The sequence below is a fragment of the Schistosoma haematobium genome, chromosome ZW, assembly GCF_000699445.3.
Source record: "Schistosoma haematobium chromosome ZW, whole genome shotgun sequence".
In the NCBI taxonomy this organism is placed as follows: Eukaryota; Metazoa; Platyhelminthes; class Trematoda; order Strigeidida; family Schistosomatidae; genus Schistosoma; species Schistosoma haematobium.
The window spans coordinates 85,713,360-85,741,287 of NC_067195.1; the positions used below are offsets into that span (position 1 = coordinate 85,713,360).

General features: G+C 33.5%; 1 protein-coding gene across 1 annotated transcript in view; it reads right to left on the reverse strand.

Moving 5' to 3' along the window:
- The window catches only part of EVI5_1 (ecotropic viral integration site), a 78,199-nt gene that overhangs the window by 13,938 nt on the left and 36,333 nt on the right, over nucleotides 1–27,928 (reverse strand). Inside the window, exons 10-17 of the mRNA XM_035731133.2 lie at nucleotides 26,930–26,990; nucleotides 24,557–24,610; nucleotides 21,564–21,779; nucleotides 17,132–17,629; nucleotides 14,628–14,774; nucleotides 11,535–11,702; nucleotides 9,518–9,685; nucleotides 196–5,137 (exon numbers count right to left, since the gene is read on the reverse strand). Of these exons, the coding sequence (XP_035588556.1) occupies nucleotides 4,541–5,137; nucleotides 9,518–9,685; nucleotides 11,535–11,702; nucleotides 14,628–14,774; nucleotides 17,132–17,629; nucleotides 21,564–21,779; nucleotides 24,557–24,610; nucleotides 26,930–26,990 (1,909 nt within the window). The 3' untranslated portion in view covers nucleotides 196–4,540. The remainder of the gene's footprint in view (nucleotides 1–195; nucleotides 5,138–9,517; nucleotides 9,686–11,534; nucleotides 11,703–14,627; nucleotides 14,775–17,131; nucleotides 17,630–21,563; nucleotides 21,780–24,556; nucleotides 24,611–26,929; nucleotides 26,991–27,928) is intronic.

Sequence of the window (27,928 nt, forward strand, 5' to 3'; positions counted from 1 at the left end):
TAGCTCTGTATATTACAAGTATTTCCATAAGCAGACAAGCCGTGAATGAATAGAATAAGTTTATTGTAGAAATTAGTGTGAGATAAAATTGTGGAATTAAATTTGACTCAATTTATATATAGGAGCATACACCGCAAGAAACAAACACGATGTACAGAAAATATACATCTCGTTATTCATATGAGATATACTTACTTAGGCATGTTATCCCTTGTGGAGGGACATAGACTGCCCATCAGCATTCTCCATCAAAATCTGTCCTGGGAAATCCTTTCCAGTAACTATTCATCCTTCTCATGTTTGATTCACATTCCTATTGCAGTGCGTTTGTTGATCTTCCTCTTTCACGTTTCCATGTTAGCACTTGCTTCGTCATACAGCTTGGTGATTTCCGTAATGTATGTCTTATCCACTTCCAACATCTTTTTCTAATTCCCTCTTCAGTTGTAAGTTGATTTTTTTTCTGTCACAGTAGATTGTTACTGATAGTATCCAATCAGTGGACCTAGTATATTTTGCGTAGACAACTGTTTATCAATATTCGTACTTTTTTTATAATGATTGTGGTAGTTCTCCACGTTTAAGCTCCGTACAGTAGAATTGTTTTGACATTCGTATTGAAGATCCTGATATTGGTTGACAGTTGTTTCGAGTTCCATATGTTGTTCAACTGTAAGAATGCTGCCCTTGCTTTGCCAATCCTTGTCTTTATGTTTCCATCACATGTGAGAAATTGTACAACATAATTCAACAGAACTAGAAATGAAATATTTACACGTCAGACTTGAAAAGATAATAATAGATTGCATAGGGGTCTACTCAAAATGGGTACATTCCAAACCATAAAAAAATGCCTTGATTAGCAATTTGGACTTTGTTTACCTAAGATTTCATCAACCATAAATGAATGAAATTAAACAACTAGGCATTTGTTTGTGAATTCCTCCATAACTTTACGGGATATGCATTTTTGCGAAGGCTAGTTAATGATACTACTATTCGACTACTTGAATAAAAAAAGGTAGAGTGAAGTTGAAAGATTTAATCATTTCATCATTTGAGGTTCAATATAACACAATACAATGTCAACCGATCAAATTTCGTTAACAGCAGAAAAATGATTACAAATAGAATAAATGGCAACCAATTGCATTAGATATTACAAATGAATATTGTTAATAATAATCAAAGGGAATAAGAAGAATATGGCAACTACGATGGAGGACAAAAAAAACTGGATTATAGTACTTTAATTTTGGAATTAATGTAAAATGTACAATCAGTAGACATATTATGCAATTTCATTGTCGGTCATGGTGAAATATCATATGAAGGTTACTAGTGATAATATTTGATGTGTTAATGAATGGAATAAACATTGATTCAAATCAGTTCATCTCAAAAATAAAGTCATCTAAATATTTATGTTTAAAACTTAGAAACCTTGAATTCAAGCTTCATCGAAGTTGGTGCTCATCAGCAAAGTGTACTTGGAAATTCGAAGCAAATGATGCTCCACAGTGAATTCAACACAGTTTCATTAGGTCAGTCCAACCACCTCGTATTTCAAAAAAGTCCATGCGACAATGACCAATCTAAACGTTACAGATCCATATATAAATAAGGAATATTTACTACATAAGTGAACAACTGCAGATTTGGTTATACACTAACCGTATAAATAATAGGGATGTTATATTTGCAATATCCTGACATTTAGTGACTCAGTGAGTCACTTCTTCAGAGAATGAAAAAAGATAACTATTTAAATATTTATACCACTCAGCTTCAATGGATTTCCCAAGATTATGCAATTATATAGTTAGCCTACGAATGAACTCATTAAAAACACATATACCGTATCTACAACTGGTTGGCGAATTCCGTTAAAACGTGTTATTTAATGACTTATTTTCATTATTGATGGAAATTAACTAGGAACTGGAATTCTATATGATATAAAGACATACAGAATTATTAACCTTAAGCTTAAAACAACGGATTAATGTGACCGGATCATAAGACAATTATAAATGAGATAGAAATTACTGATAGTAGTACACTACCTTAGTACAATGTTATATTGATCATATAAATTCCTGAAATCATCTATATATCCAAAAAAAAGATATCAATATGAATATAGTGAATAATTCATACAAGCTATTCAACCAGTTTCAAACAAACAAAATTGAAAGTATTTTTCAGTATAGGATTGTTAGTCAGTCAGTAACAACGTAGAACTTCATACATACGTATATCCGTTTGAGTTGCCATATCACATTAGTACATAGATGGAGTTGTCGATTGAAATCCCATAGTGGTGGAGATAGTAAAAGTATAAAAGTAATAGGAAAGATTAGAGTTTGAAGATGTTATTCAAGGAGTATAATCCAGTGAAATAAATTTGGAAAGAGGAAAAAGATGAGGGATATGAAGAATTCAGTAGATTAGAATTTAGGAGAACACAAAGAGTGAATGTTCCTACGCCATTCCAAACGATTTTGAGCAATGTCACATTCAAGGTCTCTAACCATCGATTGCTAGGGTTATTAGATCACTAGGTTTTCAATGATAGTTTAACATGGATAACTTTATGATTTCAATAAAGTAAAAAAAGAAGAAAAAAAAAGGAACTAATTTCAGAATCAATAATTTCTTATTTTCTCAGTCACTAACACAAAAAAAACATTTACTCTGAGATATAAAAAAGAGTAAAATGATTTACACTAATATCAATGTTGTGTTGAGATGTAAATGAATAGATTGTCTATAGTTCAAATGAACAAATAATCATTAACAATAATAGGAAGTAATAGAATACACTTTAAACAAAACATATACAATAGAGCAATACCATGCTCATATGATTTTGAAATGGTGGAGAAAATTTGTAGCTCAAGTGGATAACTTTGATAAAGTTTTGTTCTCTGAGCTGGATGATTTGGTCGTGGACCTCTTATCCTTCATCTGAATGACATCATCAGCACAAACTTCAGGTAGACGTCTTCTATGATGAACGATGAAAGCTTCACGACCATATCACCCAGCTTAGTCAACAAAACTCGATCAAAAATAGAGTAATACATAGATACATATAGATTATATATGCAAAATACGTTATAAATGCATTTGAAGCAAAGTAATAAAGGAGGCAAACTTTTTTTTAAAATAAATCCCATTCCTTCCTATGAAATGGGTAAATAGTAAGGTAAAGAAATAAAAAACAACCCATGGATCATAGACGAATAATGATAATAATAATAATATCTAATCTTGAAATGAATGTAGTGTATACACATCTAGAAAGAATATTTTATCACAACAACAACAACAGCAAGAAAAAGAATGAAGGGCGAAAAACAAAACATGGTAATAATAATAATAATAATAATAATAATAATAATAATAATAATAATTGGACGTGTTTTTGTAATCATCTTCATGAAAGAAAAATCAATTTTGCCATAGCAGATACCTTTTATAAAGTAAGGAGAATAATGATGATGTTGATGATAAAAGTTGGAATCATGTCATTATAATCATTGACCAATCATAACACAATGAACAGCAGTTAATAGTTACATAATATTCATAAACCGGGGTTAATATCATGCACACAAAAAAAGCAGGCAACGATGAACATATACAAACAGATCATATTTATATGTATATAATAAACTTAATGTACACAAATGAATCATCGTAATGGATTACTTAATAATTGCAAAAGAGAACAAAATGTATCTATCCATAAATAGATGAATGTTACTCTTTTATTACCAATCTATTCAATGAAGATACAATGATGATAGTGAACATTGGAAACATCTTTAGAAAATGGAGAAAAAAACAAACAATAACACATTGATTAACAATTTTCAAAACAACAAAAACAGTGATGAGGTAAAGAAAAAAAGTAGAAGAAGAAGAAGAGTTGTAAACATATAAGTATGTTTATACATGATATAAGTAGTATCTGAAAGACTAAAAACATTTCTCTTTATATAGACGGAAATAAATAAGAATTTCTAAATTAGAAAAGAAAACTATCAATCATGTTTGTTTAAATGTTTTCAATGAAAAATCTTTCTGAAAGGATCAACAAATATAAGTGATTAACGAGAAATAAATAAATAAAGGGGAGACCAATGAGGTATCCATTTACAACAGTTATATTATACATTCAAAATCGATGTGTTCTATATCTTATTGCCAACAACAAATGAATACATTTAAATATCAAAATATTGTAATAGATATACAATATGAAGGTAGATTAGTTGTTAAAAAAAAAGAGAGGGAGAGAGAGAGGGGAGGAGGAGGAGGAGGAGGAGGAGGAGGAGGAGGAGGAGGAGGAGGAGGAGGAGGAGGAGGAGGAGGAGGAGGAGAAAACTCTTCAGTTACACTTCGAACAATAGATAACAACAACAAAATATATTTGAATGTATATATGTGTAACTGTATGTAAATATAAAAAATTACTAATATTAGCAGTATAACCAAGAAGTATCATGAAAGCGTACAAGCATAATAACGACTAGAAATGATTATTCGATATAATAGATGGTGGAGTTGACGGTGGAGATGTTGTCGTTGTTGTTGTAGTTGACGTTGCTGATGAAGATGAATTCAAGTAAACACTTGTAATCATTGGATCATCTGGTATAAGACAAAGATCTTCTAATGGACCAATTGACTCAGTCATAACAGCTGGTGGTAAATCTTTCCACATTGAATATAATTCACCATTAATAGGACAATATGATTTATCATAATTCACTATTTTGTTATCCATTGTTGATTTTGGTGTAGATACAGTGGAATTTGATGGGTCAGATGGTGGGTTTGGTTGAGTAAATTTTAAATAACTACCAAGGGTAAAACGATTAGCATTATTACAACTATTATGTTCAGTGGTACTATTAGTGTTATTAGTCATTTCTAATATTTTATCAGAATCCAATGATGATTTTCTAAGCATCAATTCATGATTATCGGTTTTCGATTGAAGACGTTGTGATGTTAGTAGACTTTCATATTGATATTCCAATTGTAAATAACCTTGTTTACGTTCAGCTAGTTGAGTTTTAAATTCCATTTCACGACTACGCCACATAACACCATCGGCTTTACGCTAAAATTTTCAAACGAAATATTATTCAGGAAAAAAAAATAGTTAATTGTGACATTGTCGTGAAACAATGAGAAAACAAATCAAGCATAGAAATTTGTAATTACAAAGTGTACTTTCCACAATGTTATTGTTTGAAGGTATTAGACTGTCCAATCAGTGAGTCAATATTTTAGAACCCTACTAGATCGCCACTGCATTGTATTTAATTAAATGTGAATTTAAACAGGATCAATACAAGGGATTTAACAGTCAGTCAGCTACAACGTAGGACCAGGCACATATATGCATCGGTCCAAGTTGGATTGTTAGTACAGGTTGTTCAATTTCGAGATGGGAATGTAGAAAAATCGAATTGGAATTCAATAGTTTGAAAGAAATTGTGCTCATGAGAAGACCCGAAGATCTTTCGGTAAATAGGAGGGACTGTTTAACGGACTTAAAATATAACAAAGCTACTGTCCAGTACTCCGACGTTTTCACTGATTTCAGAGCTGATGTTAATCCAAAAAAATTATATTAGAGGGGTTACATTTGTAAGAAAACTAGTCAATCTTGTGATTCAGTGAAGAAAAGTTCCAATAATAAAAATAATATTAGTGATCATATTAGTATCCTAGTTGAAATGAGAACCAGGCTTGCAGTGCAATGAATCTAAACATTTAATAAAGTTTAAAAAAATAAGTAACGAATATTGATTGAGAACTGTGTAGTAGACGATTTCGTGTTTGCTATCCAGTTCTTGGTGTCGATCAAATTTTATCCATTAACTTGAATGAAGCCAATAGTCTAAGTGAATTTGTATTGCCTAGCATTGTAGTTTGAGGTTAGAGGCCTATGAAAGGACTGGACCTAAATTTCGAGCTAACTGGGAATTATCAACAAGGGATACTTGGAAATTAGATACTATTGACCGTTTCGCCATCTAGTCGATAGAATTATGTTAGGAATGAAGAAAAGATAAGTAAGAAATTGGTTAATACACAGTGACTATTCTATGCAAGTATTTCAGTTCTGCAGCGAATTATTCGTAGCGTGAATAGTTTAGTGGCAACATCTAATATTATCGAAACAATATGACGTGGATCAAATCCTACAAGAGCATTAGTCCTCTCAAGATTGATACTTATTATTACATGGCCTCTAAAATTACTGAAGTTATCGACCATCGATCTGAGTCATTCTAGTACGTACAGTTTACCCAGTTGAGGTCCACGCTATTAATGTGACGGATAGTTGCGAACGTTAGCTGATAAACCTTAGAGTCTATTTCAATGATGTAATTGTATTCACTCTTTCTTTCCGATTATATCATGAGTTTTAGAAACATTTTATACACCTAATTCATTTTATCGAGTCATTTTCTTTATGCCGAATCTTCAATATCACTAATACTTTTGATACTCAGGTATTTACCTTGATAATTTTGTTCTCGATGTATAGTTGCAGTGTGACAACTTGAGCTAATGTATATATTTACCAAGTTCCATATTGGTTATAACTAACGCAAGCAGCTGAATATTAGTGTGCCCGGTAGGCTCTTACAGAACATGTACTAGCTACTGTATAAAGCTTAGTAATCACTTACACATAATTATTAGGTTGATAATACAAACCTGAAACAAATTTTAAAAAAAAAACTGGGAGGACAGACAGAAACTAATGGGCAGTGAGACAGCGAAATCTATTACAAAAAAGTACATCACGGGATTGTTGTCGAACAGCAGTGGTCCTAACACCAAAGTTAGTTTGGCAGGGAAGAAAAAAAGTGGACAAGGATGTGGACGAGTACAGAATAAACAAATCTAAGAAAAGAGCAGTATACTAATACTGTGTACAATTTATCAATACATGTATATGCACGAAAAGAGAGAAGGAAACCCACACACTTTAAACAGATTTCGAAGTAAACATGTTTTCTGGTTGAGTAGTGTTTATGACGTAACAGATATAATGTACAAACTATTGATTACTATCAGCCTTTCACGGTCATTTCATTTTAATAATGGTAAGAATTATTGCATACCGGTAAGAGTTGTTGTGCTGTTGGAGAGTGGGTTCAGTTCAACTGGTCACAATAGTCATACCACAGGAATATTATGTAGGTATGTTTTTATCAATGTTACAGCACAGAATTGACAGAAAAAAGATCAACAAATATGCGTCGGAAAAAATCGGTATGTATTAATGATAAATAATCAGTAAACTCATTCACCAGGTACTTATGTATGAGATGGATATATTTTAAGTGTGAGGACTGATGATAGTACTCAATTCCGCAAACCAGAGTAGATAGAGTGGCGTTCAAACCTGAGATTTAGTGGTGTTGAGATGAATTTGTATTTTTAGTATATACTAAACAATTGTCCTAACGTTTCTGAAGTATATAAAATGCTAGCCTAGTCGTAAAATATCTTACTTTGAGACTGAATGTCGACGTGCAGGCTTAAGATACTATTTACCAGTTTCGTACGAAAATAAAGTTGGAACGTATGATGACTTGGTATAAAGTTGAATGTTTTAAATATTTCCAGATGGTTGAAAACCGTGAGTGACATGAAATTCACTGAGACGTTATTTAGAATGTTTTGTGCTTTGAGTAAGTAAATCAAGTACAAGGATATAACCTTATGAAGGTACAACAACTGGATAGCTTTTTAAAAAAAAGTAATTCAAAATACTATTTGAATATGATATACATGAAGGTCCTTCAGAGATATCCCATAGTTTTTTAAGTTCATGTGATACTGAATGATCAAAATTCAGTGCGATAAAATTTACAGTTGTGAGAAAGCTAATTCCAGAAGAAAACAGTACCCCTGCAGAAAACCTACTCATGTATATTCAGCTAAAAAAAGACACGACGATAGGAGACTGAATAAAAGGTTAATTCAACAACAACAAAAAATATGGGAAAGAAACCAGACCGTGATAGAAGCTGAAAATATGAACAATGGAATTTCAACTTTCAGTGATCCACAAAGAACAAAAAAAAAATAGAAATAGACTTGGAAATCTTACACCGATTTCATTAAATCAGAATTGTCACTATGCACTGCATAGTACTAACAAACTAGAACGAAACAACTGTGCAACGGTACTTCCCGGTTTTACATGTTATTGAAGTTGATTTTAGTTATCAGTAACATGGAGGCTGGCACATATGGGTTAAGGTCCCAATTGAAACAACAAATCAGCACTGTGAGATGAAATTATCAAGACAAACATCAGCGGTAGAATCATTAGTTATAGAAAATATTTGAGAAAAAAAGAGAATGAATACGTGGAATAAAAAGCATAAGTCCTTCAAGTCAAAGAGTGAGTTATGTGGCACAATATCTTCAACCTCTGGTTATGATAATCGTACCTACTTACATGACTAATTTCAACAATCAATAAATACCACATATTAGAATAGATTTAGGTAAACAACACTGTTTTTATTTAAATCACTGTCAGGATTTACTGGTCATATATAGTTACCAAAACTTCAAAACAACATCATATGAATGTATACGGTGAGCAAAAGAGAGAAACACTATAAACAACAGAATTTAAATCATCTTATGATCATTAATAAAAAATCATTATTTGATACACTCAAGTTTATTTTTGATACAACAATGTAAATGGAATATAATATTTAACTTTATAGCAGTTGTTATGAATTATTTTTTGTTCTAATGAATGAAAGTAAATATAATAGTGTAGAAATGGTGGAGAACACTTGTAACTCAGGTAGATATTATTGCATTCTCTGAGCTGGACGATTCAGAGTTCTGGACAAGATTACTGTCTTTTAATTCAAGTGTACATATAGAACAGAAATACTATCTATCAACTCGAAGATAGATAAAGGTTTAAATGAACACAAACTAATTGGGTTAGGTTCAGTAACTACCATCAGTAACTGAGAACGTTGGTAGATACGAACAGATATACAGTGGTTAGCAGTGGAATCTAGGACAGACTTTTCGTTCCATTTAGGACTTGTCAGCTGGTTGTGTCTGTATCCTAGAGTCGGTATTCACTACCGGATTTGGATTGAGTAACTTTCGCTTCAAATATCGACGCATTATTCACTTAGCTGCATACCTACCTGGGCTCAAACAAACTGATCATTTACAATCCTGAACATTAATGAGAAGATTCAAGCATTCAATACAATGAGTTGGTGAAAACGGCCTAAATTCGATTGCAATGGCACAGATTCATTCAATTTTCAGTTTACACTATATCTTATGTTTCCAATTTTATCCATTCCATTTAAAGTATAGTCGCTAAAACCAATGACATACATTTTATGACAAAAATGATAAAAGTATGTATATGATTAAATCTGTTTGCTTTTTTCAACAAAAAAAAGAATGACATCACTGTTACCTTCGCTTCTATATCAGCACATTTCTGTTCTAATTGCTTTAATTCCAGTGTTAATTCACGTTCTCTTGTTTGAAATGCTGTACGTGATTCGAGTAGTTCAGTGACACGTTTATCTAAACGATCAGCACGACGATCAGATAATTCTTGTTGTACAGTTAAATCAGTAATCTGATAAATTATGTGTTTTTTTTTTGTTGGGTAAAAACAGCAATAAAATGACAAATGTAAGATAGTTGATAAAAATGATGATTAGAAAGAATTAAAAAAGTATAGATATTTAAGAATATTTATGTTCAACAAATATACCTGGACAAATTTTATAGACTAATGGGCCAATGGTGAAAGGGATTGCTTCATCAACTAATAGATTGCGGACTCGAACTTCGTCGACTAGTCTACATCAATTTCAGCAACCGAGTAGTACCATGGAAGCATATAACTGAGAGTTCAGTATTTAAATCAGTAATTCGTATATGATTTATATTAGGTACGAGTAATACATTCAGCATAAAGCTGTGATTCCATCTTCATGTATAAATAACGTTATTTAGTTTCAGTTGGTCTACAGAATTTAAACATATAGGTTGCCTGCTAACGTTTACTTCTAATGGCTTCACTGACTTATCAACTTTCCAAATACAGCACTGACAGAAAATCTAACATATAAAAATACTTAAGAAGAGAAAGATACACTGCATATAAAGTATAAGAAAGGACTCATAGCTAGGATATAAGTAAAATTGTTGACAAGCATATTCGATCTTCCACGGTAGGGATGATTTTTGATAGTAATTAATGAAGAAAAAACTTAAGCTAAACTAGTATCAATATGATGCTAAAATCTATAAGGAAATTGATTATTTTAATAGTTCTTGTCGGTAACACGAATAAAATTCGTATCCACTGTACCTATTTCATATCAATAGTTACATGATCAGTATTTTGCGATTAAGTCAAACATTAAACCTAACATTTTTATTGATTTCCTTAATTCATTATTGTGTTCGAAGTTAATTCACTTAAAGATTAGTCAGTCAGTCAGCTACAACGTAGGACCAGGCACATATATGAATCGGTTCAAGTTGCTATATCTCATTAACACAACAAGATGAACACCGGATTCCTAAAAGTGATTATACATATGTTAGAGCGGTTGTGTGTAACCCTATGAATATAAAATATATATAAATATAAATATATATAAAAGTTTATATGCACATCGTTTAAAAGGGTAATTGAAACCAAGATGGAGATCAAAAACAGATAAAAATGCATACAATTATAGGTTAAAGATCAGCAATAACCAATCAATATCGAGGTCGTCAGGACAATAAGTCCGTCATATGAGAAGAAATTCGAACACTTCACTTCTAACTGAAGTTTATGCTGATGGTGTTGTTCAGAAGAATAATGAAAGCTTCACGACTAAACTAAGCAGCTCAAAGAACAAAAAACGATAACCACTAATACTGTTGAGCTCTTTTATTACATGAATGTATTTACAATTGATTGATCACTGAGTAGTGACCAATGTCATCTTTGCCAGGTCCTTCTTAGTGCTGATCAAGTTCTATCGACTAAGTTACCAATTTATTACACCTGCGCAGGTAGAACGTGTTATAACTTATGACCATGTGTCCTATTAATATATAACATATTTATACCGCTAATTAGATAACACTGATTTTATCGACCGGACCAATAACGCGAGCAGTCTAGAGTAATATGAATATGCATAGTTTAGCTACTTTACAATTACACAATAAATATGTATGTATCGTATTGGTCCATAAATAGTCTTCAAAAGTTATTATTCATAATTAACGTCAGCATACAACACCTCCTTTTTTCAGAAGATTCGGAGTTTATATCCCAATTTTAAATCTTCCAACTTTAGAAAGTAGAGTTGTGCACAAATATCCCAAAGTATAACAGAATAGTTGGTCACTTGTGTTTATTTTTCCCTCACTCGTATGAAGAAGAATAAAAAATTATTACACATAAAATAAATTTATACCTGTTGTTTTAAACTACTGATTTGATTGACGAATCGTGTTTCCAGTAGTCGGTCAGAAAATTTCATCTTGAAATTCGTTTCATGTGAATCCAGTGAGTTTAAAGAACCAATCCAAAGTGAAGAACGTTTTGTATCACTGTTAACACCTTTACATTTTCCAATATGTGCCTTATTACAAAGCGGAAACAAGGGAGAAAAAAAAACAAATATAAGGGAGGATTATGGTTAACTTAACTCTGCTTGGAGACCGTCTTGGGTTACTGCCGGTCCCAAGCTCGGATAAAGGAGGAGGGTTGGGCATGGATGGGGTTAGCGACACCATCCCGTAGAAAACTAACTCGCTAAAAAACGCTAACCAGGAAAAATTATTCAAACAATTTAGGTTCTGCCCAGGAAAGTAGGTCTTCATTTAGAAGAACTATTACGCTCATGGTGAAAGCCGAGTTTCTTCGGAAGCCACGAGGCCGATGACCTTTCTGACAACCAGAGCAACCATTTATTTGGGTACTTCGAATGCTCGTACGATATGGGAGACCGGAAGAGTCGTCCAAATTGCTGCATATTTCAACATACGATATAACTGAATTCAAATCCTGGGTCATTAAATCCCATTATTCAACACATAACACAAAAGAATCAATTATTCTAAAATCAATAAATCGATTTCTACATATATTTACAAATTGCTACAGAAATGAAGAGATACAACCTAGAGGTGCTTGGAATTAGTGAAACACATTCAGCACAAGTTCGACAACAATGACTAACTTCAGGGCAGCTTCTGTTATACTTCGGCCATGTTGAAGAAAATGCCCCATATACACAACGAGTTGCATTCATGCTGTCCAAACAAGCACAAAATGCTTTTATAGGATGGGAATCTCATGGACCAAGGATCATCAAAGCCTCCTTCAAAACAAACAAAGATAAAATTTCAATGAACGTCATCCAATGCTATGCGCCTACCAACGACTACAATGAAGACGCTAAAGATCAATTCTACAATAGGCTGCAGTCAATCATCGAGAAGTGCCCAACAAACGACTTGACCATTCTGATGGGAGATTTAAATGCCAAGGATGGAATGGACAACACTGGATATGAAGACATCATGGAACGACATGGACTGGGAGAAAGGAACGAAAATGGTGAGAGATTTGCAAACCTATGTGCCTTCAATAAACTGGTCATAGACGGCACTATATTCCCACATAAACGCATACACAAAACCACTTGGACTTCACCGGATCACACTACGCAAAACCAAATCGATCATATCTGCATCAACAAAAAGTTCAGGAGGACGATGGAAGACGTGGGAACCAAGAGAGGAGCTGATATAGCTTCAGATCATCACTTGCTGGTCGCCAAGATGAAATTGAAACCCAAGAAGCACTGGACAACAAGGGGCGGACAATATCACAAAAGTTCAATACGGCTTTTCTTCGGGATACTGACAAATTCAACAAATTCAAAATAGCCCTCAGCTATAGATTCCAGACCTTTCATGATCTACCCAGTGGAGAAGAAAATACTATGGAGAGCAACTGGAAAGGGATAAAAGAGCCAGTGACTTTAAAAATGTCATGGGGTTCTGGGCCACAAGAAGCACCACCACAAGGAATGGATCACTGTTGATACACTGGATAAGATTCAAGAAAGGAGGAACAAGAAGGCAGCAATCAACATCAGTCGTACAAGAGCACAAAAGGCCAAGGCACAAGCTGAATACACAGAAGTAAACAAGCAGATGAAGAGGAGCATCAGAACTGACAAACGTAAATATCTGGAAGATTTAGCAATGATGGTAGAAAAGGCTGTAAGAGAAGGAAATATGAGACAACTGTTCTGGCTCTTCTATCGCAAACGCAACAACAAATACAAGAGAAGACAACCAGAGTAGTAGCCGCAGTACGTCTCAACATAAACAAAGGAAAAGCAATATTCTCCGATACAACACAGCATGCACCAATCCAATCACAATTGATGGAGAAGATTTGGAAGATGTAAACACCTTTACATATTTGGGCAACATCATTGATGAACATGGTGAATCGGATGCAGATGTGAAGGCGCGAATCGGAAAAGCAAGAGCAGCATATTTATGGCTGAAGAACATCTGGAACTCAAAACAACTATCTGTCAATCAACACTAAGGTCAGGATTTTCAATACAAGGTCAAGACGGTTCTACTGCACGGGGTGGAAACCTGGAGAACTACGAAAGCCATCATCCACAAGATATAAGTGTTTATTAACAGTTGTCTACTCAGAATACTTTGGATCCGTTGGCTGGACACTATTAGCAACAACCTACTGTGGGAGGGAATAAACCAGATCCCAGTGGAGGAAGTAATCAGGAAGAAGCGTTGGAAGTGGATAAGACATACATTAGGGATAGCACCCAACTGCGTCACAAGGCAAGCCCTCACATGTAATCCTCAAGGCTAAATAAAAGAAAAGAGGAAGATTAAAGAACACATTATGCCGAGAAATGGAGACAGACATGAGAAGAATGAACAACAATTGGATAGAACTAGAAAGGAAGGCCCAGGAAAGAGTGGGTTGGAGAATGGTGGTCGGCGACCTATGCTCCATTGGGAGTAACAGGCGTAATTAAGTAATTAATTATGGTTAACTCAAGTGTTTTTTGATTATTGATACTGGCTGAAAATTGTGGTGTATCGCGAAAGAACTAGGTTTGAAAATGTGAGGTAGTGAATCATGTAAGTCGATAGACCAAACATATTCCGCTCGCTGAGAAACTTGAAGCTTGTATAACTCATGGCAGTTAGATACAACCAGATTACAGGAGTATTGTCCATGGGGCTAGTTAGTTACAATATCCAGGACTTGTTACGTGAGTATAAACATAGACTTCATGAAGCAACCATTCAAGATTATCTAGCTCACAGAGCTGAACGATAGCAAGAGCATATATGGTGTATAAAAGATCCGCTAGTCATAACATAAATACGATCTAATGTAAAAATCTATCGTATCAATGTTCCACAATTCCTATCGAAAAAGGTCTTTAGTAAATAGAAATGAATAAATTAATGTTCTACAATTAGATAACGAATTGCTAACTAACCTGCCAAAGTGAATTCAAATCATCAAATCTTCTTTTTAACTCTTCTACTTGATTTATTAATTCTGTTTCTCGAAGTTTTGCACCAAATAATTCATCTTTTAATACAGCAATTTGTTCAGCTGATCGAAGTGATTGATCCGATTTTGACTGATTTTGTAGTCATATATTCGTTAGGTACAAATGTGTTGTAGAATTAAGAAAAGCAAAGAAAATTATTAGGAGCATTGCTTGGACAATTATAACAGTAGAGTTTAGAAGAAAGAAAAAAAAACCGACATCATAACAACAACTCGTACAATAACCAAGGCGATACACAAGAGATTCTCAACAGGAATTTAGACAGAAATGACTTGAAGCTACTTGCATTTTTCAAGTTTCATCTAACTTCATCTATCATAATTCAGTATGAAGGACAGTGAAAACTGTTAGGGATGCAGAGGAATATACCAATAATTATCGTGTTAAGTTTAATGGTGTCCTTGGACGTTAAATGGACATTTCCATTGGTCGATATTCATTTCACCTGTCAAATATTGTACAAATGTTGTTTTCTATTTTATGGTACGATGTGGTCTGGTTGGTTGGCATATAAATAGAGTATGTCTGAAATATAATGATTCATATTATCTCAGAGGCTGTGACTTGCATTTTGGACTCAACTGGCTGGGCTAGACAGGGAAGCGGGACCAATCGAGACTCTAGGTCGTTCATTACGTGTTTTACGTGTCACTGTTCATCTTGTTGTGCTAATGAGGTATGTAAACTTGGACTGATGCATATATGTGCCAGGTCCTACGTTGTAGCTGACTGACTGGATGACTAACTAAAAGATAAAAGTCTATTTTCACCTATTTATATCAGAGAATGAGGTATATAATTAAAATTGAAAGAGAAACTTTTACTGACAATGAAAGAACACATCACTATTTTGTAATTAAGATGAAACATTCATTAATTAAAAAAATAAGAGAGTTTTACAGTTTGCTTTATTAAGTTAACTGACATCATCATTAAGAGTTGATGATATACGACTATAGTTGATGAAAAGAATGTTTACATTGAAAGTAAACTTCTCATCGACAGAGATAATGGATAAGATCGTACCCTTGAATCAAATAACATAATCTTTAAACCGTTCATGTCATATTCTATAGACATTGTAAAACTAAGAATTCAAATGTTTTCAAGAGTATAGCAAACAAAATGACACAGTAGTCAAAACAATGTTTATGAGCTCAATCTTCAGTCATATTTCCCGTGTGAGTAATCACTAATGACAAATAATGTAGTAAAGATAAAAATAGAAATGACCGTATTATAAGCAGAGATGATGGTGGCTATCAGTGTAATCCAGTACTAGAGTTACATCCTATTTGAGATTCGCCAGTTGGATGAATCTAAACCTTTAATTGAATTAAACTAACTCGAAGTTAAATATAATCGAGTTTATGTCACAATCATATATCGACTATTTTACTGACAAGAATCAATAACTGTAAATACTAATTATATTTTTCTGTTATATCCCAATAAATAGAAAAATTGTATTTTTGACGTTTCGCGACTTAATGTAATCAACTTAATCTGAAGAAGCGGTTTACATTAAGTTACGAAACTTCAGATATACAATTTTCCTACTCATTGAGATAACACAAATATTGATAAATTTTAATTCTGTCTGTGCAAAATCCAGTAAATCTATTTATTTATTAAAACACATAAACATTGGTACAAGGAGGCACCACATAGATATGCGCCACACAAGTCACTTGATTTGTGTGTGGGTTGTGACACTGTCCGGGTGCCCGAACCCAAGCAGGTGGCTTTCTTAGGAAGTCACACCCAGAGCCTTCGACCTGAAGGTCTCATCCACAAGGCAGTGGAACATCGTAAGGAGATGCACTACCATGGTAGCCAGTGATCAACAATTGGTTCATATGCCATTTGTTCCCTCAAGATCCTGGAGCACATGTGCACTATTGGTTTGGAATCACGGTTTTCCAACCCTTCTAGGTGGACCCTCCATATCCACAAACCCGGTTAAAGCTTCGAACATTCGCCTTCCATCCTCTCAATTTCGTAAACAACAGTAATGCCGCGAGAAGGCAGTGAGTAGGACTTCCCTGTCAGTGGTTGTATGCATTTGGGCATGTGAGAGCATTTCGAGAGAGAGAGAGAGAGAGAGAGAGAGAGAGAGAGAGAACCCTCCCCACTCTCAGTTGTACCACGGCATTTGGGAGAAATCCAGTAAATCTAATCGAGCTATTCAAATTAAACTAAAACTAAATTGATTTAAAACTTTTGAATCTTGCGGGGAGAGAGATCATGGATGCGCATTGCTAAGGAGTCCTATACTAGAAAGAAACAGCCATCCAATGCTTCCATATTTTTCATAGTGGTTTATTTACAATGGACTCATGAATTTACTCATTGGATAAATATTATTAAATCATTATTTAATATATCATTATAAAAATTTTAATAAATAATTACATAGAAATTACCTCTTCTAATTCATGTAATTTACATCGTAATTCATGTAATATTTTTTTAGTATCCGCTTCATTAAAACGTGAATTCATTAAATCTGTTTGTAATTGATTCATAGTAGTTGATAATAATTCATCATTTTTCATTTCATTATAATGATTACCACCTTTTATTTGATAATCACGATTTCTTGATCTTGGTAATGTACAAAAATCATATGAATTATTTAATTGTTGTTCATGTAATGAAGAAGAAGAACAAGTATTATTATTATTAGTAGTATTAGTATTATTAGTAGTATAGTTATTCTGAATATTATAAGTAGGTGATGAGAAACCATTAACAAGTGATTGATGTACTGTATCATTATTGGTATAATTCTGATTTGGGTTAGATATATTTGTGATTGTTGGCTTATCCATAGAGATTGTTGTATTTGTATTAGAAACAGTGGTATTTATTATCTTTTCATTTGTTGGCAGTACATCATCATGATTGATTGTGGTTGATTTCTGTAAATGAATTTCGAAAAAAGAAAGATGAAGATTTGGAGGATAAAGAAAAGTGAATTGTTTGAGAGATAGAGAACCAACAAAGATAAATATATCTTTTTACAGAGATAATGATTGAAGTATAACTGTTACAGTCATTATATCAGGGAAGATATTCAAAAAAGCTTCATTTACTGTACGAATTGTTTATTATTAATAGTTGAAGGAGATCGATAAATTATTGTGAACCTAGGAATCTTGCTAGAAAACAACTATAAAAAAGTTTTATCAACAATCTCTAGAAGATTTACGTGCTCTCATAAACCTAGTCCCAATTAGTGAAGTTGTCATCGAGTGCTTTAGACAGCGGATTAAAGCTCCCTAGATTAGAAGTATTGACATCAAATGATCATTGAATGATATTCTATGTTATGACTTTTCTAATCTTTCCTTTTATCATACAACTTCATCCACAGATTTATTAAGTGTCATTGAAAGATAGATGTTTGTAAACCATAGATGATTAAACATAATACATAGGTTCTAATTACCAATAACTTCTTAATAACAAATATATCAAAAGTTTTATGTTATACGTATTATAGGCATATGACACTAGTTTTCTAGCTTGTTACTTAGACCTAGAAGCAAAAAATCAATAAACTTCGGAATATTTGAAAGAACAGAGATCTTATTACCCATTTCTTGATTTGAAAGAACATGGGATTGAGGATCTTTAGAATCTATTGAAATTCAATATAGGAACATAAGGCTTCAAAAGAATGAATTTTTTTCTTCTTCTTAATGGTTTTTTAGAGGGATATTTATTAACATTCCCTAAGAGGAGGCAAGTAAAAATGCACTAGGAAATTAGAAAAAAACAAACAAACTAATACGGAGATTATCATCATTGAACATCATAAGATCTGGCAAAAAAATATACATCGTTCCAAATTAACTCATTTAATATCCAATCACTGATAAAAGATCAAACAAAGTACAAATAATAAAGAATAGTAACACTGATAGTAAAAAAAATTCAACTGATGTTTGAAATGTACACCTATTAGGTACTGAAACTCGTTTAGAAAGTCTTGATTTCAGTACTTAGTGGGCTCATGTGTATAGAGTAGTAAGAAGTCATATAATAAAAACAAAATAACCGTCTGATGATCACTAGTTTGTTAATAACTGTTCAATGAGAATCAATCCAATAATATAAACTAAATTTCAAATTAAATGAATAAGAAGATTATATCCTGGAAATAATTATGGAATGTATTTCAGTAATTTTCAGAAGTATCCTATGAGTTTAAGTAAAAAAAACGAACATAACTAGGAAATAATAAGTATGGAAAACAATTAAAATTGCTAGTATAGGGGTTGTGGAGATTATTAAGTTTTTGATCGAGATCATGAACCGATTGATGCTAGACCACCACAATTGAAAACCTGGAAGCCCTGGACGGCCGTTTCGTCCTATTGTGGGACTCCTCAGCAGTGCGCATCCACGATATATAGTATATTCGGTTTATGGTTCGGAGTGGAATCCAGATTAAACGTTTCATCACAATCGGAACTCATCAGGTGAATGTACCCAAGATTAAGGAGTTGATATTCACAATGAGACACATATTTTTCACTTTGAATGCCTAACACATTATCTATTCAGTTGTAAACTATTACTGATACTAGTCCATTCGATTATAAAATCAATTCAATAATAGAGATCAATATGCAAATGGGTTACTTTGAACTACATATATCTAGTGCAAACAATAAGACAATTATGTATTAAATTAAATTACAATGCGTTGTATTTGAAAAGTATTTAGGCTCTAATAATAGAAAGAAAAAATGTTAAAAAATTATTTGAAATAACTTTGTTTTCATGATTTATCACTATTATCTTTATTAAGTTGACGTATGAAATATTAATGAATGTGCCAATATCAAAATGAACAGTCATAGAATTCTCTTAGATACAACATACATTTGGTTGACGATTAATTCTTTTGAGAAGTATTTAATCCCTCTCTATTCCACCTCAACCCCCCCCCCCACCTTGTATAACTTTAAATATTAAAATGAGATCATAAAGTGATTGTCAAGATGTAGATCATTTTAATAATAATGAACTCAGCAACATACAGAAAGTAATAATACGTTTATCTACAGATATTTACTGATGACATTTTCTTTTTCAGTAAAGAAAATGAATAAGGTCTCTCTGTGTCAGATTGGAAACAACAACAACAACATAGTTCATACTTAATTTAGATGAAAAAGGATGAGTATCACATGTTCATTTAATCAAAAGTAAAAAATGTAACTGACATTTATATTATATGAAGCAAGAAATACAATTACAAACATCACTATAGTAAATGCTTTTATCAATTAGCTGTTCATTTTATTATGCTAATGAAGTGTGACAACATGGACTGATATATATACGTGTCTGGTCCTAAGTTGTAGCTAACTGACTAACTTCTATTGAAGCATCATCTAGTTTTTTTTATGACCGTGAATCAAAACATCATACAGTTTTACAAATTATTCCAGGATTCAATGGCTGAGTGGATAACGCGATGGCGTTTGAAGTGAATGGTACTGAGTTCGAGTCCCAGAGTCAACATCAACTCGGAGATGCAGGTACAACCAGCTGACGACTCCAAAATAGGACGAAACACGCATCCTCTATTCCACTGCTAGCCACTATCCATATAAGCCCCCAAATGCCCTGGTACGACCGAGAGTGAGGAGAGTCCCCTCTCCCTCTCCAAATGCTCTCACATGGCCACGTGCCTACAACCACTAACAAAGAAGTCCTACTCAATGCATTCTCGCAGCATTACTGTTGTTTACGAAATTGAGAGGACGAAAAGCGAATTTCCGCCGCTTTAACCCGGTTAGTGGACACGGAGAGTTCACCTGAAGAAGTTGGAAAACCCTGATTCCCAACCAGTGGAGTAAGTGGTCTCCAGGATTTTGACGGAACAAATGGCATATGAACCAGACGTTGGTTACCGGCTACGATGGCACTGCATCTCCTTACGATGCTCCACTGCTTTGTGGATGAGATCTTCCTAAGAAAACTACCTGTTTAGGTTCAGAGACCCGGGCAGTATCACAGCCCTCACACAAATCAAATGAGATTTGTGTAGGGCATATGTATCTGGTGCCCCCTTGTACCAGTATTTATGTGTTCAAATAAATAATAAATAAATAAGAATTGCTGGATGCTACGTTTTACAAAACGTAGGACAAACAACGGACATTGTTATTTTGAATGCCTTTATTAATGGTTGTTTTCAGCAACTTCAGCAGCATTTAAACTAAGTATAAATTTACTTTTCCAATTTTTTTGAAATGTCCATTCTGATTAATTTGTGATTAAATCAATTCATCCCTATGATGAATTTAGATAGAGCAATAAGAAGACGTAGATCATCAAGTCATCTGATAATCTTAATCTTCTTATTATACTATCCAAATTTATAATTAGCTATTTGTACAGCTTTTATTATCTTTGCAGGTTTTCATGTTCCTAACAGGAGTTTACTTCCCCATGACGTAGAAGTTATGTTGTCTAGAACTATGTTGAAAACTTCATCATTGTATTATCCAGTTCAGAGAATAAGAAAAGGATCGAAAACATCCATTTAACTTTAACGTTCTCTCCACCATTATTCAAACTAACTATTATTTATGTTTATACATTATGTAATATCAACAACGACAAGAATCTTACTTATTATTAAGCTTCTGTAATTAGGTGTACAATCATCAAGAGCAAAGAAATTTATACATAAATAAGCATAAATATTGGTACAAGAGAGTATCAAATAGATATGCACCACATAAATCTTTCGATTTGTGTGAGGGCTGATATACAACTCGGGCGCCAAAACCGAAGTACGAGCAAAGAAGTAAATATAGAATAAATACTTACCAATAATAATTTATGTTGTTCATCATTATTTTCAATACTTTTATTAGTATTATTATTCAATAAAAATTCATTAGTTATTAAATGAGAATTAGAATTTAAATTAGCATATTCACGTCTTAATATAGATAATTCACAACGTAATGCAATGGTAGTTTCAGCTTCTTGTGCTCGAATCAATTGACATTTAACTAAACGATCAGCCATTACACCACTTTCCTATAGTAAGATTTAAGTAAAACCAGAATAGTTAAGAAAAATATGGTAATGAAAAGAGAAAAAGAAAGAGCAATTTTAAACAAAATTGAAATGTAATTTAAGTGTGAAACAATTTAGTTAATCAGTCAGCTACAACACAGGACCAAGCACATATGTGCATCAGTCCAAGTTTACATACGTCATTAGCACAAGATGAACATTGAATTCATAAAAGTAGTTAATTCAATGGTGGTAACATATAAAAGAAAGATTGCATATAAGGATATAATACATGAAGAAAGAATTAGTTGGTAGAAAGAAAGATACATAGCAATTTTAATCTCACGGTTTGAGGGAAGACAGAGTGTATAAACCTACACCATTGTGATCAATTCTCAGCCATGTCACACACAGTCTCTAACCATTGGTTATGATAGTCACGCGGACACCAACCAAGTAGTCTGCATCTGCCAACATGGCTTAGACTAGAAGTTGGTGACATCAAGCACTGATGCCACGTTTTAGTTTCGCCACCCCTAACTTTCTTCCAACCATCCACAACACTAATCAGCATTGCACGCTGTGGTAATCGGTGTTCAGCCATACGTAACACATGGCCCAACCACCTTTGTCGATGAAGATTCACAACCTAACCAATTGATTTAACACCATTCGCTAATACTTTGTGTCTAACCTCACTATTACTTACCCGATGATCCCTTCCCTATAAAATCGGTAAGGATAAGATATATAACTGAACCTATGGCTATTACATCAATTTGCCTATAATAAGTGTTATGAAAGAGACATCACACTACTGTCGGTACAAGGAAAAGTTTTCGACAGTGTTGCTGAACCGAATAAAACACGCAGTAGACGCCCAACTTCGAGATCAACAGGCTGAATTCCGTAAGGATCGGTCGTGCACAGACCAAATTGCGACAATACGGATCATCGTCAAACAATCAGTTGAATGGAACTCGTCACTATATATCAAACTCATTGACTATGAGAAGGCATTTGACAGTGTGGGTAGGAGAACATTATGGAAACTTCTTCGACACTATGGAGTTCCTGAGAAGACTGTCAACATTATCCGGAAAGGGAAAGATAATATATTCTTTTGACGTGAATCCCGTATATCTTTAAACAGACTATTGATATTTTATATTACTATGTATCTCTGAATAACCTTGCATTAACTTTTCCTTTAAAAATTCTTAAACATTTGTTACTATAATGCACTAACAGAGTCTAGCTCATATCTGAAGGTGAATATTTCCGTTAGACCGACAGGGTTGATATGGGTAGTCCGTTAGGACCGTTATTGGCACGTGCTGAAAACTTGGCTGTAGACCTAATCGAAAAAATGTCTCTTTATAAGGGATATGAGGATGACATCTTACCTATCTGCAGAATAAAGGAGGATATGAATTGCTCATTAAATGAACTTAATGCTTATCAAAATCTCATCATCAACTGGTTTATCATCATTCCCAAATACCCTGCATCTAACGTCACTACTACTTACCCGATAATCCCAGCAGATGTGAACAATACTTCTAAGGCATCTGTGGTCAAATACTATCAACAATAAATTATATATTATTCTAGATTGAATATATCATGCATTGTTTCATTTATCATACTTCTATATTAGTAAATCGAACATAGTGATAATTGTTCACTAATAAACTCAAATAAATAAATTTGTTTATCTTTCACACAAGACAAAATCTGTTAAACTATATCTTATTTACAAAATATAAAATGTGTGTGAAAGATTTAGAAAGCATGTGAACTAATTAAGCAAAGATGGATAGTGGCTAGCAGTGGAATCCAGGACGCGCGTTTCATCCTATTTGGGACTCGTCAGCTGGATGTACCTGATCAATTGCAGTCCTAAATAATAATGGGAAGATACAAGTAAAACACCACCATGTGAACTAATCATTAAATTAACTCAATTTATCTTCTATAATGATTGTTGTTATTATTTTGAGTGAACATGAATGCATTAAAGAGTACCCATAATATGTATATAGAAACAATAGATTGAAAAACTTGAACCGAAAATAGTGATGATAAACAAGTTAAGACTTCGCATATCATCAATCGAAAACATGCAGATTGGCATATAATAATATGAATAAATGATATATATATATATATATATATATATATATATATATATATCCATACATAATTAAGTAAATTCAAGAGTTCTACTGTATAGACCTGAAACTTGGAGAATTACCATAACCATCATCAATCAAGTACGAATATTTATAAACAATTGTCTACGCAAAATATACTAGATCCGTTGACTGGATACTATCAGCAACAATCTGTTGCTGAAGAAGGAATTAGGAAAAGACGTTGGAAGTGGACAAGACATATATTACAGAAATTACCAAACTGTATCACGAAGCAAGCGCTAACATGGAAACCTGAAGAGAAACTTGAAAGAGGAAGAACAAAGAACACACTGCGTTGTGAATAGGAAGTAAACATGAACAGGATGAATAGAAACTTGAAACGACTGGAAAGGATTGCCCAGAACACAGAGAATGCTGATGGGCAGGTTATGCTCCACCATGAGTGTTAACAGGCGTAAGTAAGGAATTACAAACTTATCTACGTATTAAATACAACATTAGTTATGATTTAGAAATCTATCATGAGCTCATTTTTATGCAAATTATCTCGATTTGGTCAATTAAATAAATCAAAACTCGCGCATACATACATACATAATAATGATAGCTTGAATAAACACTATAATAAATTAATCTCACCTCTTCTAAACGGGCTAAACGTTGTAATAATAATCCATTTTCAGTACGAAGACGCTAAAAGTTAAATGAAGAAAGAAAAAGAAAAGATAAATATATAACACTTTCAACTAAGGCACATTTAGAAAAGTTAACACAGTTTACTTGAAGGTTTCAATAACCTTCAGTTAGTGATTGGTAAAATCTATAAATAAATCAAGATTTTCTGATTACATGATTTTAATATCGAATATTAAAATATATTGCAAAACAGTGATTAACAAGAAAAAAAAACTTATAAAGCAGAACCTTCAAAGTGAATTTGATGTTCTGGATTCTACCCATAACAGATGTGTTTCCAATATGACGAATCATTCATCTTAGCTTTACGTTCAAAGACACTGAGAAGAATGACAGAAATGCATTAATTTTTTATCAAACTTTCCATGCATTAGGCAATGTATCATTCATATATATATATATATATATATATATATATATATATATATATATATTGAACTAATTTACCAGGTTACTTACTTACTCACGCCTCGTACTCCTAATGAAGCATAGGCCGCCGACCAGCATTCTCCAACCCACTCCGTCCTAAGCCTTCCTTTCTAGTTCTATCCAATTGTTGTTCATTCTTCTCATACCTGTCTCCATTTCTCAGCGTAATGTGTTCTTTAATCTTCCTCTTTTCTTTTATTTAGCCTTGAGGATTACATGTGAGGGCTTGCCTTGTGACGCAGTTGGGTGCTATCCCTAATGTATGTCTTATCCATTTCCAACGCTTCTTCCTGATTACTTCCTCCACTGGGATCTGGTTTATTCCCTCCCACAGTAGGTTGTTGCTAATAGTGTCCAGCCAACGGATCCAAAGTATTCTGAGTAGACAACTGTTAATAAACACTTATATCTTGTGGATGATGGCTTTCGTAGTTCTCCAGGTTTCCACCCCGTGCAGTAGAACCGTCTTGACCTTGTATTGAAAATCCTGACCTTAGTGTTGATTGACAGATAGTTGTTTTGAGTTCCAGATGTTCTTCAGCCATAAATATGCTGCTCTTGCTTTTCCGATTCGCGCCTTCACATCTGCATCCGATTCACCATGTTCATCAATGATGTTGCCCAAATATGTAAAGGTGTTTACATCTTCCAAATCTTCTCCATCAATTGTGATTGGATTGGTGCATGCTGTGTTGTATCGGAGAATCTGGCTTTTCCATTTGTGTATATTGAGACCTACTGCTGTTGAGGCTGCTGCTACACTGGTCGTTTTATCCTGCATTTGTTGTTGCATTTGCGATAGGAAAGCCAGACCATCTGCGAAGTCTAGATCATCCAACTCCATCCTAGATGCCAGTGGCGATCCTGCTGTAATCTTCTTTTACTTCATAAAAAATGTGGTTGTAACTTCCTTAACTGAAGGAATTCTTCTGGTTGTACCTTTCCGTTTCCCAAATTATTATTATTATTACACTACCTTATACTGATCTGTGGTCGCTATTGTTCTCTTTTTTTCTTATACGCTCCTTATCTTCTTTTCTCTCATCCCATTCTCATTGTTTTGTGTGGCGCATATATATTGGGTGCCCCCTTGCACCAATATTTATGTGTTCAAATAAATAAATAGATAAAAACAGTTGAGATCATAAGACATTTAGTTAGACATTAACACCGTTAGATGCCGTCCGGCTCAGTGGTTTAATGGTTAAGCGCTAACACGCGAAACTGGTAGGTCCTGGGTTCGAATCTCGCAAGGTGGAATCGTGCATGCGCACTGCTGAGGGGCCCCACAGTGGGACGAAACGACTATCCAGTGCTTCCATGTTTTCCATGGTGCGCTAGCGTCAATTGACTTATGATCTCAACTATTAAAATTAGAAATTGTTCTATTATTATTGATAACTTAATACATATTTTTTACTATGTTACATAATTAGTTGATGGAAGTCGTTGAGAAATCCTGAACTTAATTTCATAGCTAGTTGACACGAAACATACCTACAATATTGAAGGAAATGATGCTTTCCGTGGAAGTTGGACTTGAAATAACTTAGCTGTTTTTCAGTCTGTAACATTACCAGTGGGCTATTCGAAGATCAATTAAAATGTTTACACAGATTGATCATTGATTAGCAAGCAATATCATACTAGGACGAAACGGCCGTCCAGTGCTCCCAGGTTTTCCATGGTGATCTAGCTTTAACTGACTCGTGATATCAATCTGTGAAATATCATATTTACTTAATTCGTCAGTGTTGATCGAATTTTATCGATCATATCTTTGTTATTCCCAGCTGTAAACTACGCGTTCTATGTACGGACAAAACATTCTTACCGATTTGATTATACACCCAAAGATTTACATATATATTCACATGGAATACTCACACGTAATTCAATTTGTTCTTCTCGTTCTTGACTACGCATTGTCATGTATTCTTTCGCTAATCTATAATTATAAATGGACAAATTACTTAGTTAATATTATGAGGAAAACAAACAGAACAAATGAAGAATAATCGAATAAGAGGTAGATTTTTATAACAATAAAACATATGATAGTATTTAATGAATAAGATTATTATATATTTTGTATGCAGATTGACTGATTTAGAGTTTATACAATAATTGTAGCCTAATATGATTAATAGATTGGTTAATATAACTTGAAATCAATCGCTATAACGTAGATACATTTACATTTTCTATAATTAAACATTTTGAAATTATGTTGATGAGACTAGAATTTATGGAAGAATCAATCAGGTATAAGATAACAGGTATCGGATTTTGGCACGAAAGTCACTCATCTATTTGGTTGAATAGAGTTTTGGCATTATAGTTGATATCAATTCGATATCAATTCCTAACCCTAACTATCAACTGTAAATTATAATTTGAATTCTTCACGCTTGTTTATAACCCTAGTTTGGTCCTAGTTATTAGGTGGATATTCTAAAGGTCACCTTAGTGTTGCTCAGAGATCGTCCATAAATGATAGTCACATCATTATGTTATACAATTGATTCTCTGAATTCGTTATTTCTTCGTGAGTCAGTTAATATATATGTATGTGTATATGTCAAGTGATTTTTTATTATCAATGATAATTTATTATTATCACTATTCTATCATCCTCAACGAGTGATTTATGATCTCACACAAAACTCAACAATCTCCACAACCCTATACTGATAATTATAATATGCTCACTAGTGACCAGCTTCGAGAAGTAAATCTCGAAGTTCTAGCGAGAAGCCATGACCAGTGGAGTACAATCCGTGTCAGATGTGAGGTGCGTACTTGTAGAAGCACGTACATACGAAGGATTGAAAGGAGAGTATTAACAACGTTTGCGTTACGAATTCTTCGTAAACAAGAAATGTA